At 41.4% G+C, this 19,410-nt stretch overlaps 1 protein-coding gene across 1 annotated transcript in view; it reads right to left on the bottom strand.

Moving 5' to 3' along the window:
* The window catches only part of LOC130876329 (ankyrin repeat domain-containing protein 36A-like), a 140,998-nt gene that overhangs the window by 84,039 nt on the left and 37,549 nt on the right, over positions 1-19,410 (bottom strand). The window contains exons 9-11 of the mRNA XM_057772858.1: positions 10,638-10,760; positions 10,438-10,541; positions 8,260-8,317 (exon numbers count right to left, since the gene is read on the bottom strand). Of these exons, the coding sequence (XP_057628841.1) occupies positions 8,260-8,317; positions 10,438-10,541; positions 10,638-10,760 (285 nt within the window). The remainder of the gene's footprint in view (positions 1-8,259; positions 8,318-10,437; positions 10,542-10,637; positions 10,761-19,410) is intronic.

Here is a 19,410-nt window from a genome sequence, read left to right on the forward strand (position 1 = left end):
AAAAAACTAAACTTAACCCTGGGAGAAAGAAAGTGGCATCAGGGAGAAGCCATGTAGCCCCACTGGGAGCAGACACTGGAACTTTACCTGGTAAGCCACAGACTCATGGCAAAACACAGATTAATGGAGATGAGTTAATTTAAGATATGAGTTAGCTAGAGAAATGCTTAAGCTTTTGACCAAACAGCATTGCAAATAATATGGTTTCTGTGAGATTATTTCGGGGCTGGGCAGCCAGGAACGAACAATCAGCCTCCTACAACAAATTAGGAATAATTAAAGGGAAGAATGATTTGAAAGAAAGAACTTTTCTCCAACATTAAAAATGGGAAAAACCATTACAATGGAAGGATTTGAGTGTCTGTATAATAATATGCTATATTGTTTGAAAATGGAAAAATTAAATGAGAAGGTATTTAATTTAGAGATTTATGTAATATCAATTGTAAACATTATCAACCGTATCATTTTTGTCTTATCTCTAAAGAAGTTGGTTAATCTGTGTGCTAAGATACAGACTTAAAAAAGCCTAATGAAACAAATCACAGAGATATTTAAATCCAGATCAAGGAATTTCATGGAGAACCAATGTCAGTGTTGCATGATAAGAATAGAAAGGAACAGCCTAAAGTTTCAGACAACCAACTTTAATATATCCAGTAACCTTACAGAAATTGCCAAACGGCAGAGGCTCTCTCTGTTACAGTTAACTGGACTGCTGAGCCAATGTTAGATTTCAGGAGATTCAAGGAAGCAATTGTCTCATATGGCATGCATTCACCTTTTGTGAAGCAAATGTTAAATTTGTGGTTAGCTTGCAACAGAATTCCCCCTAAAGTCAGGACAGAATTGGTTAACGGTGTTTTAGAGCCTAGTCCACAATTACAGTGGAGTACTTGGTTCAGAGAAGAGGCTAAGATTCTTGAACAATGGGGTAAAGCTAGAGGTAGGGAAATCTCCCAAGATCAAATTCTTGGAGAAGGAGATTATGCTACTACAGAAAGGTGATCTGCATATGATGACTACTCCCTGAATTCATGTCATGCAGCAGCTTTGAATGCCTGGGACATAATTGGAGAAATAGAAAAGAAAATGGAGTCATTTTCTAAAGTTATACAGGTCCCAAAGGAAACCTTTATGGATTTCTTACAATGATTGACTTCAGCAGTAAATACAATGATATCAAATTCAGAAGCTAGATAAATAACAATTGAATCTCTGGCTTTCAGCAATGCCAATTCGCAACACAAAAGGATAATCAGGCTGTTAAAGGCAAGGTCAGGGCCTCTGGAAAAATGGATTTGAGATACAATTAATATTGAATCTCAGGACCATGATGATGCATGGATAGCAGAGGTGATTTCCAGAGGTTTGTGAAAAAATTGAAATGTCAAATGTCATAATTCTGACAAATGAGATCATCCTAAATGGGACTGTAGACAGGGCATTCTTAGAAATAAACAAAGATAAAAATTAAAAATATGAATAAATGATGTTGTTGTTCAAGGTCTAGTAGACACAGGTGTAGATGTATCAATAATTTCATCAAAATCTCAGTATTTAAATTGTCCTCTTCAGGACGTAAATATTCAGTTTTTAGGGACTTGAACTCTCAGGTAAAGCAGAGCATGACATGGTTAAAACGTGTGGGGCTAGAAGGACAGAGAGGAATATTAAAATCATATGTGACTAATATAGAAATGAATTTGTGGGTGTGTGATTTGTTACAGCAATGGAATACTCTGATTAAATTCCCATTTCTTAGAAACAAACCATAAAAAAATATGTTGCTGAGAAAAGTATTACAAGATATCATAAAGAAGTTACCACCATTTAGGTTGTACAAGAACAAGTACAATAGGCACTGATATTTCAACAGCACCAAGAGCCCTACCTTCAGAACAGTTGACAGACAAACCTGTATGCGTTAAGCAATGACCTTTAACAATAGAGAAACTGCAGGCTACTTTTAAATGTTTTACATTGGATTGGACTTTTGTATATTGTATATAAATTTTATATATTGAGGTTGATTTTGTTAGAACACACTACATATACATTTTTACTCTTGTTCAAAGTATTGTACCTATACAACTATTGAACAATATAACACAAATTTCTAGTCCTTGAAAATTATTATTACCAGCTGCTTAGGATAAGGAGGAAATTCATGTTAGTAGTTAAACACCTGTTATAGTTGAACTTGTAGTCACATTAGATATGTTTTCAAGGTTAAACAAAGTATATTTTAGATAGACAGGTCATCTTCAAACACTTCAGAGATATACAGAACATGACATTTAAGATGATTTAATAACATAGGTTCTTTTTTTTTATGACAATGAGATTTTTCTGCTCTTGGCATCACCAATCTACTTAAAAGAAGATAATGGGCATCAAAGAAACTCCACATGGAGTTTTCTTTCTTTGTGGAAAAAGTAAATCACTGGGTAAGAAAATGCCTTTGCCTCGACTGCTGACAGTATGCTGTCCTAATTGGACAAGCACAACATAAAAGAAAGTGGCTTCCAAACACTGTCAGGACAAGGAAGGACAGCCCTTCAGATTTTCTTGCTTCCCAGGAAAGTCTGTTGAATATACTAGCCCTGTAGGCCAAGGATGGATGCTCCAACCTTGCAGAGGAACTGTGGGTGACTCTCCAAGCAGCCAGATGTTTCTGTCATTTCTCACATTTTTTGGAAGCCACTTGCCTGCACATCCTGCTTACTCAGTTAATATTATTTCCTTCTTGGGTCTCTGAGTGAGTTGAAGATAAAATAGCTATAGTTTTTCTTGTTTACCTGATTTAGAAAGCAAGTTATGATAGAAAGTAAATGAGGTACAAGACTTTGGACTCACCTAAATATAATGGATATGAAGTATTTTCTCTGAATTTGTCAAAAGCAAATGAACTACACATTGTTGGTGTATTTATTGCCTGTATATAATGAATATAGTTATTGCACTTATTGTATATAATTTTTCTTATATTAGTTGTAGCCCTTCTTTTGAGACAGGGTCTCTCTGTGTAATAGTCCTAGCTGTACTGGAACTAGCTTTTTAAAACAAGGTTGGTCTTGGACTCAGTAGATCTTTCTGACTCTGCCACCCAGCCAGTTATAGCCATTTTTTATTTTAGACAAAAAAAGGAAAAATGTAGTGGTATTCCATTTGTAATTTAATAAATAATGTTTGCCTGAAGATCAGAATGCAAAACAGTCATATTAGTTAGCCATGCAGACCTGGCAGTGGTGGCACACACCTTTAATCCCAGTAGCCACACTAGTTAGTCATAGAGAAGGTGGTGCTGCATGCTTCTAATCCCAGCACTAGAGAAGAATATAAGGCAGGATGAGACAGGAACTCACCCCGTTTCAGTCTGAAGATTTCATAGAGGTAAGAACTCTCTAGTGGCTGGATGTTTTGCTTTTCTGAATCTCAAGTTGAATTCCAATATCTGCTTCTGGGTTATTATTATTCGTGCTACAGACACCAATAGAAAGAACACTTTGGTCACAGAACTCTTTCTCATGTGGGTGGGTGTACTGTCATGTGATCAGGTCATGCCTCCACCTGCAACTTCTGAAAACAAATGAAGGGGAAGAGGAAGATGGCCACCCTAGTGTAATTAACACTGACTGTAGTAACAACAACACCTTTCATTGCTATTTTCATTTTAATAGTTTCTACTTTAACCTTTTAGAATGCATACTTTTGGACTTTGTTTCATGTTTTGTTTTAGAAATTTTGTGATTTGAATAGGTATGGCCCCATAGGCTCATGTGTTTGAATGCTTAGCCCATAGGGAGGAGCACTAGTAGGAGATTTGGACTTGTTGTAGTAGATGTGGCCTTGATGGGGAAAGTGTGATAAAGCTTTGATGGCTCATATGTTCAAGTTGCTATCCCCAATATAGGACATTGTCTGATTCTGCTGCCTGCAGATCAAGAGGTGGAACTCTCAGCTCCTTTTCCAGCACAATGTCTGCCTGCACATCACCATGTCCTGATGTGGGATGTCCTTCTCTATATATGTTGCTTTTATTGGTTGATGAATAAAGCTGTTTTGTTCAATGACTTAGCACAGTAAAGCCAGGCAGGAAAACAGAACAGAGAGAGAGTAGGTAGAGTCAAAGAGATATAATGAAGCCACCAAAGGAGAAAGATGCCAGAACATTACCAGTAAGCCACAACTTTGTAGCAAAAGATTAATATAAGCGGATTAATTTAAGATGTAAGAGCTAGCTAGGAATATGCCTGAGCCATTGGACGAACAGTGTTGTAATTACTATAGTTTCTGTGTGATTATTCGGGTCTGGGCAGCTGGGAAATAAAAGCACACTCTCCACTTACCATAACCCACCATGATGATAATGGACTATATCTCTGAAACTATAAGCCAGCCACAATTAAATGTTTTCCTTTATAAGAATTTCCATGGTCTTGGTGTCACTTCGGTAATAAAATCCTAAAAAGACATCTCTATCCTAAACATTACCCAGGACATCAGTGATAACCACTGAGTGCTGGCATCCCCACTCTGTTTTGTGGATGTGGGGACAAGGTACGTTACCATGGCCTCCAATGGCTATGGGAGACTCCCTTGGAGAGCTGGGTTGGCACATTTTATTCGGTTTGGCTTGGCTGGCAGTTTTCCTTTTGCTGGCTATTATGCTGGAATCTCAAGTCTGCTAATAACTCTCTGAAAATCCTGTTGGCAGGTCCTAGATTTCTCCTTGGACCACTGTGTCCCTCTCCTGGTGATGGAGTTTAGGTGACAACCCCTTCCTCCAAGAGATCTCTCTATCTGCCATTCCAGAAACTTGGGGACATACTTGTTCTGGACCTTGGCTCCCAGTCACCACTAGCAAAGGGGATCAGCTCTTTGCATTCTGACTGATATACTCCTGGGATGTCTCCTAAAGACTCCAATTCACACCCAACAGTACTTATGCATCTTAGCACTCAGAAAATGATCCTTATACTTCCTTAGATAATCAACAAAATTGACAACCTTTACAATTTTGAGGGCAGATGGACCAACAGAAGGAGATACTCCTTCCTCCCTGCCCCACCTCTCTAAAAATTTCCTATGTCTCCACCTGCTAAACCAATCCCCAAGCTTTCCCTTGCACTCTCTGTTCCTCATCTCATGTACTATTGGCCATCACAATCTCATCTGCCATGACTAACTGATGGTTCAGTGGTCTGGGTCCACCCCCTCAGTCAGTCACCACCCCTCCAGTGTCTCCCTGCCTCCCTGCTACCCACATGCAATGCTGCTGCTGCCACTGCTGCCATGGCCATGCCTTTTCCCTCCCCCAAACCCTCCCCTGCCGCTGTCACCACTGTTGCTATTGCACAGAGTCAATATCCATTGTTAGCCCCCCCCCCCAGAGCTACCTCTGCTCCCTTCGGGCCCTGAAGTCACATTCTCCACCATTGATAAGCCCCTCCTTACCTGCACCCAGTACCTCAATCACTGGCCTTTTCAGATCCCATCTTCCACCTCCCTCCCCCATCTCTACCTCCCCCACCCCTCATCTTCCACCTCCCTGCCCCTATCTGTACCTCCCCCACCCCTCATCTTCCACCTCCCTCCCCCTATCTCTACCTTCCCCACCCCTCATTTTCCACCTCTCTCACCCCATCTTCTACCTCCCCCACTCCTCATCTTCCACCTCTCTCTCCCTATCTCTACCTCCCCCACCCCTCATCTTCCACCTCCCTCCACTTCCCTAAGAACTGCAGTTCTGCCTGCAGGCTATGCTGTCTCTCAGCTCTTGCCTGAGTCTTCCCTGCCTGCTCCTGCTCTCAGCACTCTCCAATAGTTCTCTCTCCCTCCTAGGAGCTGCCTGCTCCATCTTTTCCTCTGCTCAAGCTCCTTCTGCATCTTACACAAGCCCAGGATCCCATCTCTCTTACATCTTGCTCTCTTATACAGTTCAAAAAGTCTCTTACTTCCACTTTCAACTCTCTTTTCACTACTAACCTATAAACTGTTAAGGTGAAGCCTGAGTTAGACATACTAGATAGATGGTCCACAAACTTTTCACAGATATCCTGGATATGGCATTAAAATATTTGAACTTAGCCGGGCGGTGGTGGCGCACGCCTTTAATCCCAGCACTCGGGAGGCAGAGGCAGGCGGATCTCTGTGAGTTCGAGACCAGCCTGGTCTACAAGAGCTAGTTCCAGGACAGGTTCCAAAACCACAGAGAAACCCTGTCTTGAAAAAAAACCAAAAAAAAAAAATTTTTTGAACTTTATTTAAGAAATAGTGCTGGAATAACTGTATATCAATATGTAGAAAAATTCAAATAGATCCATATCTATCGGCAAACACAAACTCAAGTCCAAATGGATCTAAGACCTCAACATAAAATCAACCACACTGAACTCATAGAAAAACAAGTAGGAAGTACACTTGAACGCATTGGCACAGGGAACCTCTTCATAAATATAACCCCAGCAACACAGGCACTGAAAGAAACAATTAATAAAAAGGACCTCCTGAAACCGAAAAGCTTCTGTAAAGCCAAGAAAATGGCCAACAAGACAAAATGACAGCCTGCAGAATGGAAAAATATTTCACCAAACCCATATCAGATAGAGATCTGATCTCCAAATTATAAAAAGAATTAAAGAAATTGGTCATTAAAAGAATAATCCAATAATAAAATGGGATAAAGACCTAAGCAAAGAACTCTCAACAGATAAATGTAAAAATAGCTGAAAGACACTTAAGGAAATCCTTTAACCATCAGAGAAGTACAAACCAAAACAATTCTGAGATTCCATCTTACACCTGTAAGAATGGCCAAGATCAAAAACACTGATGACAACTTATGCTGGAGAGGATGTGGGGTAAAGGGAACACTCCTGCATTGCTGGTGGGAGTGCAAACTGGAACAGCCCCATGGATATCAGTATGGTTATTTCTCAGAAAATTATGAAACAATCTACCTCAAGACCCAACAATACCATTTTTGAGTATGTATACCTAAATGATGCTCAATCATACCACAAGGACATGTGTTTAAATATGCTCATAGCAGCATTATTTGTCATAACCAGAACATGGAAACAATCTAAATGCCCCTTGGCTGAAGAATGGATAAGGAAAATGTGGTACATTTATACAATGGAGTACTACACACCAGAAAAAAATAATGACATTTTAAAATTTGTAGGCAAATGGATGGATTTAGAATCTTCAAATTGAGTGAGGTAACCCAGACACAGAAAGAAAAATATAATACGGTACTCACTCATAAGTGGCTTTTAGATACAAAGAAAAGCAAACAAGCCTACAAATCACAATATCAGAGAACCTAGACAACAAAGAGTACCCTAAGAGAGACATACATGGATCTAATCTACATGGGAAGTAGAAATAGACAAGATCTCCTGAGTAAATTGGTAGCATGAGGACCATGGGAGAGGTTGAACAGCAGGGGTGAGGAAGGGAGGGGAGCTGAAAATATATATTTCAATAAAAAACATTCAGTATAGGCCAGGTGTGATCAGACAGACTTTTAACTCCAGTGTGGGGAAAACAGAGACAGAAGGATTTCTGTGAGCTTGAGGCCAGCCTAGTCTTTATAGTGAGCTCTCAGACATCAAGGACTACATAGAGCTGTGGTTCTAATCTTCCTAATGAGACTCTTTAATGAGTCCCTCCTGTGCTGACCACAAGCATAAAATCATTTTAGTTGCTACTTTATAACATTAATTTTGCTACTGATTTTGAATTGTAATGTAAGTATCTAAGATGAAGGCTATTTGATATGCGGCCCTGTGAAGGTGTTGTTCAACCACAAAGGGGTTGTGGCCCACAGGTTGGGAACTGCTGATACAGAAACACCTGTGGGGCGGTGGTGGCGCACGCCTTTAATCCCAGCACTCGGGAGTCACAGGCAGGCGGATCTCTGTGAGTTCGAGACCAGACTGGTCCACAAGAGCTAGTTCCAAGACAGGTTCCAAAGCCACTGAGAAACCCTGTCTCGAAAAACCAAAATAAAATAAAAGAAAAGAAAAGAAAAGAAAGAAAGAAAGAAAGAAAGAAAGAAAGAAAGAAAGAAAGAAAGAAACACCCTTTCTCAAAACAAATCAACAACACAAAACTCACATAGGAAGGTTTTCTCTTATGAGCTCTCCACATAAAAATGGTAATAGAGAAGGCACTGCATAACTTAGTATAAATACTGAAAAAGCTGAAGTTAGGACAAAAAATTAATCTAGTAAAGCAGCATTTTACCTTAGCATCCTCCTCTTCTGTAGGATCGGAATCATTAGTATCAGGTTCCTCGAAAACCCTTCAGAGTGAAAACATACAATAAGACATGAGTTTGGGTCTTTGAAAAATCCTGGAGCATGATCAACTGGGTATACTAAATGTATTTTTACCTGTATACTTTAAAGTTAATCTTTGTTTTGAAAAAAGTAAAGACTTTAGTGTCCTCCTCTGCCTCCACTTCTCTCTTCAAAGAGTGACAGACAACCACAGAGTTCCCAGGGGTTAAGAATGATTAGAAACTGGGTGGGCAAATTTCCTCTCTCCAAAGCTGACTAAAAAACCAGTTACTGGTTCACATGCTTTTTACTACATGAAGTGGGAGACACTAACATAGTAGGGAAGAAGGTGGAGAGAGACATGGTCTCATCTTCATTGTCTGTCACTGATTAAACAGTAAACTACACAATTAGAGATGGCAACTTTGGCTCTATTTATAGAAACAATGTATTTAAAAGACCCTATTGCTTATCTTCAACCCTAAACAACACAGGACATTCCTAAGACTAAATGTTGGAAAACTGTGTTGGGTATTTTATGTCATCTTCACACAACGTAGGGTCATCAAAGAGGATGGAACATCAATTGAAAGGACTCCTCTGTGAGATCGGGCTGTATGCAAGCCTGTAGGGTATTTCCTTAATTGATGATTGATGGAGACCCAGTCCATCCTTGGTAGTGCCATCACCCCTGGACTGGTGTTCCTGGGTTCTATAAGAAAGCAGGCTGAGCAAGCCACGAGGAGCAAGCCAGTAAGCAGCATCCTTCCATGGCCTCTGCACCAGCTCCTGCCTCCAGGCTGCTGCCCCATTTGAGTTCCTGCTCTGACTTCCTTCCGTGGCCAACAGTGATGTGGAAGTGTAAACTAATAAAGCTCTGCAGTAGATGGGGACAGAGCAACTCGAGAGCAGAAAGAGACCTTGAGCACATGGCTTGAGCTTAGAAAAACTCAAAATGGCATTGTTTTAAATATGTAAATCTCTTTACAGGATCTCCCCTTTTCTCATTTGATAGGGAAGACAGTACGTTTAATTTACATTTTCCACACCAGACAGAGTTTTAAAAGTGTCAAGAATGTCATCAGACTGCACCACAAATATCAGGGTTCTCCTGTATGGTTATTTCTCTCCCATTCTGATTTCAAAATATTATTCAGGTCCAAATTAAACATGTAAAACCATTTACAGAAAATGATAATTTTAATTAGAACAATTATAATATTAGTCTTAGTAAATCCAATTAATAATGAAGATGAGAGTGAGGTAGACACTGAACAAAATGTAAACTTATATCAAATAATAATAGTCATATTCCCTTTCACATTACAGCACGTTCAAAGGCTGGGGAGCTGGGGAATCAACCCCAGTGTCATGTGACTTTAAACCTGACTCTCCTCATCACCCACGTGATTGATCTTCACTAAGGAAAATATATGCACAGAAAGCGATTTTATCCATACTTTCCAAGCCAAATAAAATGGAAACCTTCACAATTCACTACAGAGGAAGAGGAGAAAAATACTGACTGGAGTGTGGCAGTCACGATTAATGGTCATTCAGAGATAAAGTAACAGGGATAGTCTTCAAAGACAGCAACTCACAATAGGGTTGTGCAACGAAAAAGTATACTCAGCAGTGTGGTGGTGGCGCATGCCTGTAATCCTAGCACTTGGGAAGCAGGGGCAGGTGGATCTCTGTGAGTTTGATTCCAGTCTGGTCACAAGAGCTAGTTCCAGTACAGCCAAGACTGTTACACAGAGAAAGCTTGTCTCGATAAATCAAAACAAAATGTATAGTCAGCACCAATTTGTATTTAATGACTCAATTTTATATAAAAAATAAAAAATAAATAATTTGTATTTAATTTACAGGAAAATGTGCATTAGAAATTGGGAGTCAAAATAAAGCACAAAATTTAGGCCAACATGGAATTGAACACAATAATGCAAACTCTTTACAAAACAGGAAATTAATCTGAGAATCACTTTTACTGTTGATTTAGCTTTGTTTTGATAATTCACACTGTATTCTCATCACTGTGTGCTAAATTTCTCCTATAACTCTAATGTGTCCAGTGCACGTGGCTCTCCCCTCTTCTGATCACCACTAAGCTGGTTTTACTTAGAGAAATGAATACCTGTACCTGGCTGGCTGCTTGTATGTCTGTACGTTTGCCTCATTTCCTGTAAAGAATACCACGGGATGTGTGTTTTTCTCCAAAGAAACTGACCGGGATTTCATGTCTTCCTGTATTAAATAGTAATAATAATTTTAAATTATTTTAAAAACACAACATTATATACTTTTCAGCTAAGCTTAAAACCTTGTTAAAACACACTTTACCCTCCATTCGATTGGGTTGTAGACTGTTGGTTGCCTGGAGAACTTCATGGGTTCAGGCCAATCTTTTGGATACCCAATCCAGAGGCTGGATTCAGTGAGCAGGGGTGATGGGACCACTGGAGACTGTACAGAGAAGAAGTGTGGCGGTGAGCATGAGAGAATCAGCTCCTGACACCCACCTGCCATCCCTGCCACTGCTTGGAGGAGGGACACTGCTCCAAGGAAGTGCACAGCACAACTGGCTGCAGTATCCTGACATCACAAACGGTGAACACAGGGACTGAGTCTTCCACATCACTTAGAACCCTGCTCTCAGAAAGCATCGTGCAGACAGGCGGATGACCCAGACAACAAAGATTGGCAGGTCTGCATCATCAGGCCAGGGACACCTGTAATGATATTGTGTTTGTATTTTAATATATAAAGCTTGCCTGAAGACTAGAATGCAAAACAGCCACACTAGTCAGCCATACAGGCCAGCAGGTGGTGGCACACACCTTTAATCCCAGCAGCCACACTAGAGAGCCATGAGGCTGGGTGCTGGTGGTGCACGCCTTTAATCCCAGCTCTAGAGAGGAATATAAAGTGGGATGAGTCAGGAACTTGCTCTCTTTCAGTCTGAAGATTTCATAGATCTCTCTAGTGGCTTGGCAGCTTTGCTTTTCTGATCCTCAGGCTGAACCCTAATATCTGTCTCTGGTTTTTATTATTCATGCTACATTTGTTGTACAAAGTTTGGGGTACAAATTCACAAGAAAGCCGTTTGCCTGAAGATTTTTTGCCACTGGCACAGGCTGCAGCTCCATGGAGGCCTCTAGCTACACCAGGGTAGGCTTTCTTGTCTTTTCTCGCCAAGTCTTTGAGCAAGTGTGGGATTTTCCTGTTGTAGCCTCTCTTAAACAGTCTCCAGCTGTCCCCCAAACTCCAGAAGCACCTGGGCTCCAAACACAATAGGACTCACGTGGACAACTGTTTTGAGTTTGGAAAAGACTAATTCAGTATCACACATTTGCTAGAAGTTATGGTCATCATGGGTATACCTGTCTAAATAAAGACAGGCAATGTTCCAGTATATGTATCTAAGAAAATGAAACAATTTTTTGCTTATTATAATACAAAGCATATTACCGGTATACCACAAAATCCTATAGACCAGGCAGTTAAAGAAAGATCAATTCAAGCTCTAAAATATATGCTAAATAAACAGAAAGGATGATATATAACCCCAAAACAGATTGAATAATGCTTTATTATTTTTGAATTTTCTAAATGCTAATGATAAAGGAACAACAGCTATGAAGAGACATTGGATAGTAGAAAAAACTACAGAATTAAATCAGCCAGTATACTTTAAAGATGTACTGACCTCAGAATGGAAACCATGACATATGTTACATTGGGGAAGGAGTTTTGCTTTTGTTTCTACAAGTGAAAAAAAACTATGAATACCATCTGTAGGCAGAAGCCACTTTTTCATTCCAAGCTGCCCAGATCACAAAATAATCACACAGAAATTCCAAAATAATCATACAGAAACTATATTATTGCAACACTTTTGGCCAATAGCTAGATAACTCTAATATCCTAAACTAACCCATTTCATTTATCTGTGCATCACCACAAGGTCGTGGCCTACCGGTAAAGTTTCAGCAGGCTCCAGCAGAGATGTCTGTCCCCAGTGGTGGCTACATGGCTCCTCTCTGACTCCGCCTTCTTTCTCCCAGCATTCAGTTTAGTTTTCCCACCTAGCTCTTTCCTGCCCTATCACATGCCAAAACGGCTTCTTTACTCATCAGCCAATAAAAGCAACACATATATAGAAGGACTTCCCACACTAACCATCAAAATCGATAAAGATTCTACTTGAACAAGAGATAACTCTTAATTAGAAGAGATGATAGTTCATCAAACAGCATGATTGCTTAATATAAACTAATCTATAAAACTAAAAAATGCTTTGCATTTGATCAGATATAACTTGTCAAAAGAAAATCTCTCCAAAATTAGGATTGGGGAAGGGTTTTGTTTCTGTCTTTTCAAAAGAATAAAGGTATCCTGTTAGAGAATCTGAAGACCACTGGACAAATGAGACATCTGAAGAAAAAGGACAAATCATCCGGAAAAAAAAATTGTCGTAAATTGGCCTATTGATATATCATATTTCTAACAGGATAAAATCTCATAAATCTTTCCAAATGTTTGTTTCTGCTATCCTCTACCAACATATAATGCAAATGATCTTTTTGTAGTCCCAGCCATTTAAAGATTAAAGCTGGCTTTGGAGTTGGAGTGTGGCTCTCTCCTTCTCTAAACCCACGCATGTTTATTAAAGTAAAATCCAAAAATCTCAGTCTCATGTCCCCTGATATGGGACAGAAGAAAAACAAAAATTTAAAGACTATTTTATTGCTACTAATCTCATAGTTCTTTGGTATTATATTGACTCTTTAACAGCTTTTCTTAAGGAGTAAGATTTATAAAATTAATGTGTATATATATGTATATGTGTGTGTGTATATATTAATGGTCATATAAAGTACTAACTAATTTTACAAAAATTTTTTATCTACCTTCCTGTACATGATGTCAGTTTTGAGTCTCTATCAGTTTTCTGCAGCGAACCATGAGCATACCTAACAATGACTTTTGAAGTCTCCATAAGGAGGATGGGACCCCCACAATGATGATTCCTCCAGGACTATGATAGCACCACAAGGTGAAAAACACCACCTAAAGATTGACTTTGGACTACAAACTGCTCAGAACAATTTTGAGGTGGCTAGCTGAGATGATCTAGCCCAATAGACTACTCTGGCCAGGACTTGAGACAAGCTCAGCACGTTCTCATTATTCAGAGACTGGACAAAGGATGTTCAATCATACCACAAGGATATGTGCTCAACTATGTTCATAGCAGCATTATTTGTTATACCAAGAGCCTGGAAACAATCTAAATACCCCTTCGACTGAAGAATGGATAAAGAAGGTGTGGTACATTTACACAATGGAGTACTACACAGCAGAAAAAAATAATGACATTTTGAAATTTGCGGGCAAATGGATGGTTCTTAAAAATATCATATTGAGTGAGGTAACCTAGACCAGAAACACAAATATAGTATGTACTCACTCATAAGTGGTTTTTAGACATAAAGCAAAGAAAAACCAGCCTACAATTCAATTCCAGAGAACCTAGACAACAAAAGGACCCCAAGAGAGACATACATGGATCTAATCTACATGGGAAGTAGAAAAATACAAGATCTCCTGAGTAAATTGGGAGCATGGGGACCATGGGAGAGGGTAGAAGGAGATGGGGGAGGAAGGTCAGGGAGTGGAGAAAAATATACAGTTCAATAAAAGCATAAAAATTTGAATTTTCCATTATAGAGATATGCCGATTCTGATAAAAAAAACATAAACTTTTTAATCTGCAAAGAAGATAGGACATAATGAGAGCTCCACCTGAATTATGGTAACTCTAGCCACTGAGTGAGACTGCCCTGTGCCTCACCTGCTGCCAGGACTCTGCACTAACTAAACACTTTGGGGTTGATTGTTGTACTTTGATTGGATGTAGGCCAGAGGTAAAAAGGCAGGAAGTATGTCAGAATGTATGCTTACCCACTACTTCTTAGAGATGGTAAGGCTAATATATCTAAAACTTGTATGCCTTTTTGCAAAACAAAACAATCATGTAAGCTTCAGAGAACCTAGGGAGTCATAAGACTTGAATCCATCTCTCCCATGTCACAAGGACTCCAAGTAAGTACAGCCCAATTTCCCCACTTGTCTGCTTCTGGTGGTGGCATATCTCTCTCTCTCTCTCTCTCTCTCTCTCTCTCTCTCTCTCTCTCTGTCTCTCTCCTCGTCTTGGGACCCCACCCCTTCCCCAAATACTAGGGCTATGGGCCCGAAAGTTCCAAATGTAAGATTTTCCTTTAGATTCCTAAATTCTAACTTCTGCCCTTAGTCTATATCTGTCTTATCAGATTTCCTCTTGTCTGACAGACATTACCCAAGTATGGCAGGCTTTCTTGGGCCACCAGTCCCCAAGTCATGACATGGAGATTTATTATTTATTAGGAATGCTCGGCCTTATCTTAGACTTGTTTCTAGATAGTTTAACCTAAATTATCCCATTTCTATTCATCTCTGTCCTGCCCCAAGGCTTGTTAGCTCATCTGCACACTGTCCATCCTGCTTTCCTGCTTCCTCCGTGTCCGCATGGCTGGCCCCCCGGTTGGCTGGTTTCTCTTTCTCTCTGCCCACCAGCCCCACCTATCCCTCCTTTACCTAGACATTGGCCAGTCAGCTTTTTATTAGACCAGTCAGGTATCTTAGGCAGGCAAGGTGAAACAGCAACATTATCTTTATATAGTTAAACAAATGCAACACATCTTTACATAGGTAAACAAACCTTTTATTCCACCACATCCAAGCATCAGCTGCCGACTACAACCTGCTCCAAATGACTGTGAGCCCTGGACTTGCTGAAAGCTGATGTGGACCAGTCTAGCCAATGTGATTGCCCCTGTCATTTCAGTTGGATCAGCGAACCAGACTCTTCTGATGAATGGCCCATTGCCTGAATCCCCCCTTGCCTTTGACTACCATTCCAGACCTCCTGCACCCTGACAACAATGTCCTAGCTTCAGCAGGACGTAGTTACAGAAGAGAGAGTATGCCATCCCTTACCCCCAACAGGCTGGAACATTAGATCATAGGGGACAAAATAACCTACATGCCTATTGCCATACCAGAAAAGGTGCCTGTTGAAAACAAATAGACCCAGCTCTATCAACAGGGAGATTCATTAGCTGAAACAGTTCTACAATATGATAGGACACTCAACCTTCTCTATGTAAAACAGGGAGGTCATTGTATGGCTTTAAGAGAAAATTGTTGTTTCTATACAAACCACTCAGGAACCATTCGAAATAATCTGGTCATACCTAAAAAATTATTACAGCTGTGTGCTGGCGGCTTACACCTCTAATCCCAGCTTTCAGAAGACAGAGGCAGATCTCTGTGAGTTTGAGGTCAGCCTGGTCTACAGTGTGAGTTCCAGGAGAGCCAGAGCTGTTACACAAAGAAACCTTGTTTCAAAAAAAAAAAAAAAATCATTGCCAAAAGGGGGACCCTGATATGAAGTAAGTAACTAGTCCCCATTTTCATTTCCAGGATCCTTCTAGATAGTAACTCTGATGTGAACTATCACAGGGCCTTTGGTACTTCTGCTAATTACTGTTGGCTCTTGCATTAGTGATGTCTTAACTAAGTGATAATTCCTGTCTGGGTACCATTTGATGGCTATTAGAACCCAATATAAACAGGTAGCCATAACAGAGTCCAAGATTTGACTCAGGATACAACTCAAGGGGGGAGTGTGAAAGCCCAAAGTTACATTTTCAGCTTTAATTACTATTCCTAAGAGAGCCCTGGAACAAAAATGCCTCTGATCTGCAAGCCCCTTGCCCAAGGACAGATAGTTCCTGAAATGCCAGAGGCGGTTGTTTATGGGAGATAGCAAACCCACACGTTTTCACTCCCCTAAACAAGTTTATTTGACCCTACACCATATATGTTTAATCATTTGTGTGCAAGAGGTTTACGAGTAGGAAAAAAGTCAGGATATATGTTTGCCCCTGATTATTACATACACTTAGACACACACAAATAGGAGATATTTGGGCTGTGGAGATGCCTCAGATGTTAAGAGCACCGGCTACTCCTGCGGAAGACCTCAATTCCATTCCCAGCTCATACGCACTGGCTCACAACTATGCATAATTCCAGTTCCAGGAGATCCAGCATCCTCCTCTGGCCTCTCAGGGACCAGGGCATTCATGCGGTGCACAGACAGACAGACACACACACATGCAGACAAAGCAATCATATACATAAAAAGTGATAAATAAATCTATTTTTTCTCAAAAACAAGAACTATTTCTGAACGTGTCTGAAATTTCACAGCCTTAGGTGTTTGAGTGTGTCCAAGAGAGCGAGCATAGGACTCTGACCGGGAGTGTACGTAGGGTTCTGAGATAAAGCCTAACGGCACTGAGAATGTTTTATGAAACTAGAAAATGTCTAGAACCTCAACAAATAAATAAATATCAAAATATGAGAGGCATTTATAACTACAAATAGACCATAATTTCTCCAGCTGCTGGGTTCAATACCTTCTGGTTTTGTATTTGAAAGTATACCCATCCATCCACACATACATGTATGTGTGCGCTCAAACAGATACACATACATGCTCATGCAGATACAGACACACAGATACACATACACTCAGACACACACAGAGATACTGACAGACACACACAAACACAGAAACACACAGATACAAACACATACACAGATACTGACACATGGACACACACATTCACACAGAAACACACACTCACACAGATATAAACAAACACACACTCAACACAGATGCACACACACACTCATGTACATAAATAACTGATAGTTTCAACAACAATGCAGATGAGGCAGGGGAGGTTGTTCGGTGAGTGCAATGCTTGCCTCACAGGCATTAGACCCTGATTTAGATCGGCCAGGACCTATGCAAACAAGAAGGTGCAATGTGCGTTTGTATTATACGCCAGTGCTGGGGAGAAAAACAGGACGGTCCCAGAGCTTGCCAGGCAGACGGTCTAGCCAAATGGAAAAATTCTAGGTTCAGAGCTGGAAAACTCCCAATATCACCTCAGCTTTCACAGGGAGCACACACATGCATCTAATTCCTCCCCTGGTGACTAGCCTCGAAAACCCTGATCTTGGCTGGGAGATGGATCAGTTGGAAAGTGTTTACTGGACCAGCATGAGGACCTGAGTTCAGACCTTAGCACCCACCTGAAAGCCATGAGGACATGGCAGAAGGCACTGCCACCCAGTACTGGTGGAGTGGAGACATGAGGATCCTGGGGGCAGGCTGGCCTGCCAGGCTGGCTGACACAGTGAGCGCCACTTCACTGACAGAGAGAAACTCCAAAGACAATGGAGAGCAATAGAAGACAGCCAACACTGACCTCCTGTCTCTGCGCCCGCCCCGCGAGCACGCGCGCGCGCACACACACACACACACACACACACACACACACATCAAAACCAAAAACAACCACTCTGAAGGACCAGAACTCAGCTGTCAGCTGTTTATAAGGAATACAAAGCCCAACCTAAGACACCCCAAAACTGATCAATGAGTGGGCTCAAGCTATCAAGTGCGCAGACTCCTTGCAGCACCAGTGTAGCTGGTCTCACAGCAGGTAAGAGGGATGCAAGCCCCAGCTCACTAGGAGGAGAAGAGGGGGCAGGCAGCGACTCTTCAGGAAGATGGAAGAGGCATACACGTTAATATGTCGAATATTAGGACCCTCATTGTCATAAAACAAACACTAAAGGCACGGAAGAACAGGTAGGTACCAATCCAGTAATAGTGAGAAACTTCAACACCTGACTTTTGTCTTTAGACAGAGCGTCTAAACTAAAAAGAAGAGATTCCAGACTTAAATCATACACAAATTGATGTATATCCCACCCAGCCCTCAGTAGGGAACGTATTCTCTTCTTGGTGACTAACAGACCAAAACGAACCACATTGGAGACCACAAAGTAAGCCATTTTCAAATAAAAATACAAATGGCCAATAAGCGTTTTAAAATGTGTTCAGCCTCTTTAGTCATCAGGGAAGTCCAATTTAAAACTGTTCTGAGATTCCTGGGACACTAATCATAATAGCAAGCATCAAGGAAACAAACGACCAGAAATGCTGGCGGGGATGTGGGCAAGGAAGAGCTCCGGTGACGCCAGGGGAGAGGGAAGGGGCGCGGCCTAGGGGGAGAGGGAAGGGGCGTGGCCTAGGGGGAGAGGGAAGGGGCGCGGCCTAGGGGGAGAGGGAAGGGGCGCGGCCTAGGGGGAGAGGGAAGGGGCGCGGCCTAGGGGGAGAGGGAAGGGGCGCAGCCACACTAAAAGGCAGCAGTAGAACCATACATGATCCAGGAGAATCTCTTCTTTTTATCAGTTTTTATTTTTATTTATTTTACATACCAACCACATTTTCCCCTCTCCTCTCTTCCCATTCCCTCCCCCAACTCCCATCTAACCCATCCCTCATCTATTCCTCCTCCATTCAGAAAGGAGCAGGCCTCCCCTGGAAGTCAACAAAGCAAGTCATATCACCTTTAGGCACGACCAAGCTCCTCCTGCTGCATCAAGGCAGGACAAGACATCCCAGCGTGGGGAGTAGGTTCCAAAAAGCCAGGAGGAGCACCAGGGAGAGATCCTGATCCCACTGCTAGGGGCCCCATAAACAGACAAGCTACACAACTGTCACCTACAAGCAGAGGGCCTCGTTTTGGTCCTATGCAGGCTCCCTAGCTGGCCATGAGCTCCCACTAGCTCAGGTCAGCTGTCTCTGCGGGTCACGATCTTGACCAGCCTTGTTTGTACACTCTCTCCTCTCTCTCTTCAGCTGGACTCGCAGAGCTCCCCACATTGAAAGAACTATTGGTTCACTCCTAACCCACAGGTTCCATCCTGCAGTCTCATGCTCTCAACAGTCAGGAGTTTGAGACGGGCAGGGAAGGCCGGCTTTGTTGCCAGGGGAGCTGGAGTTGAGGGTTCGCCAGCTTCAGGGGTTCAGCATAGTTTACTGAATGCCTTGGTTCTTAGGTGGGAAAATGGACACACAGCTAGGAAGGGGCCAGGAAACGGCAGGTCCAGTGTCTTCATGATCCTCCTGATGTGTGACATTCGA

Source organism: Chionomys nivalis, chromosome 6, assembly GCF_950005125.1.
Source record: "Chionomys nivalis chromosome 6, mChiNiv1.1, whole genome shotgun sequence".
In the NCBI taxonomy this organism is placed as follows: Eukaryota; Metazoa; Chordata; class Mammalia; order Rodentia; family Cricetidae; genus Chionomys; species Chionomys nivalis.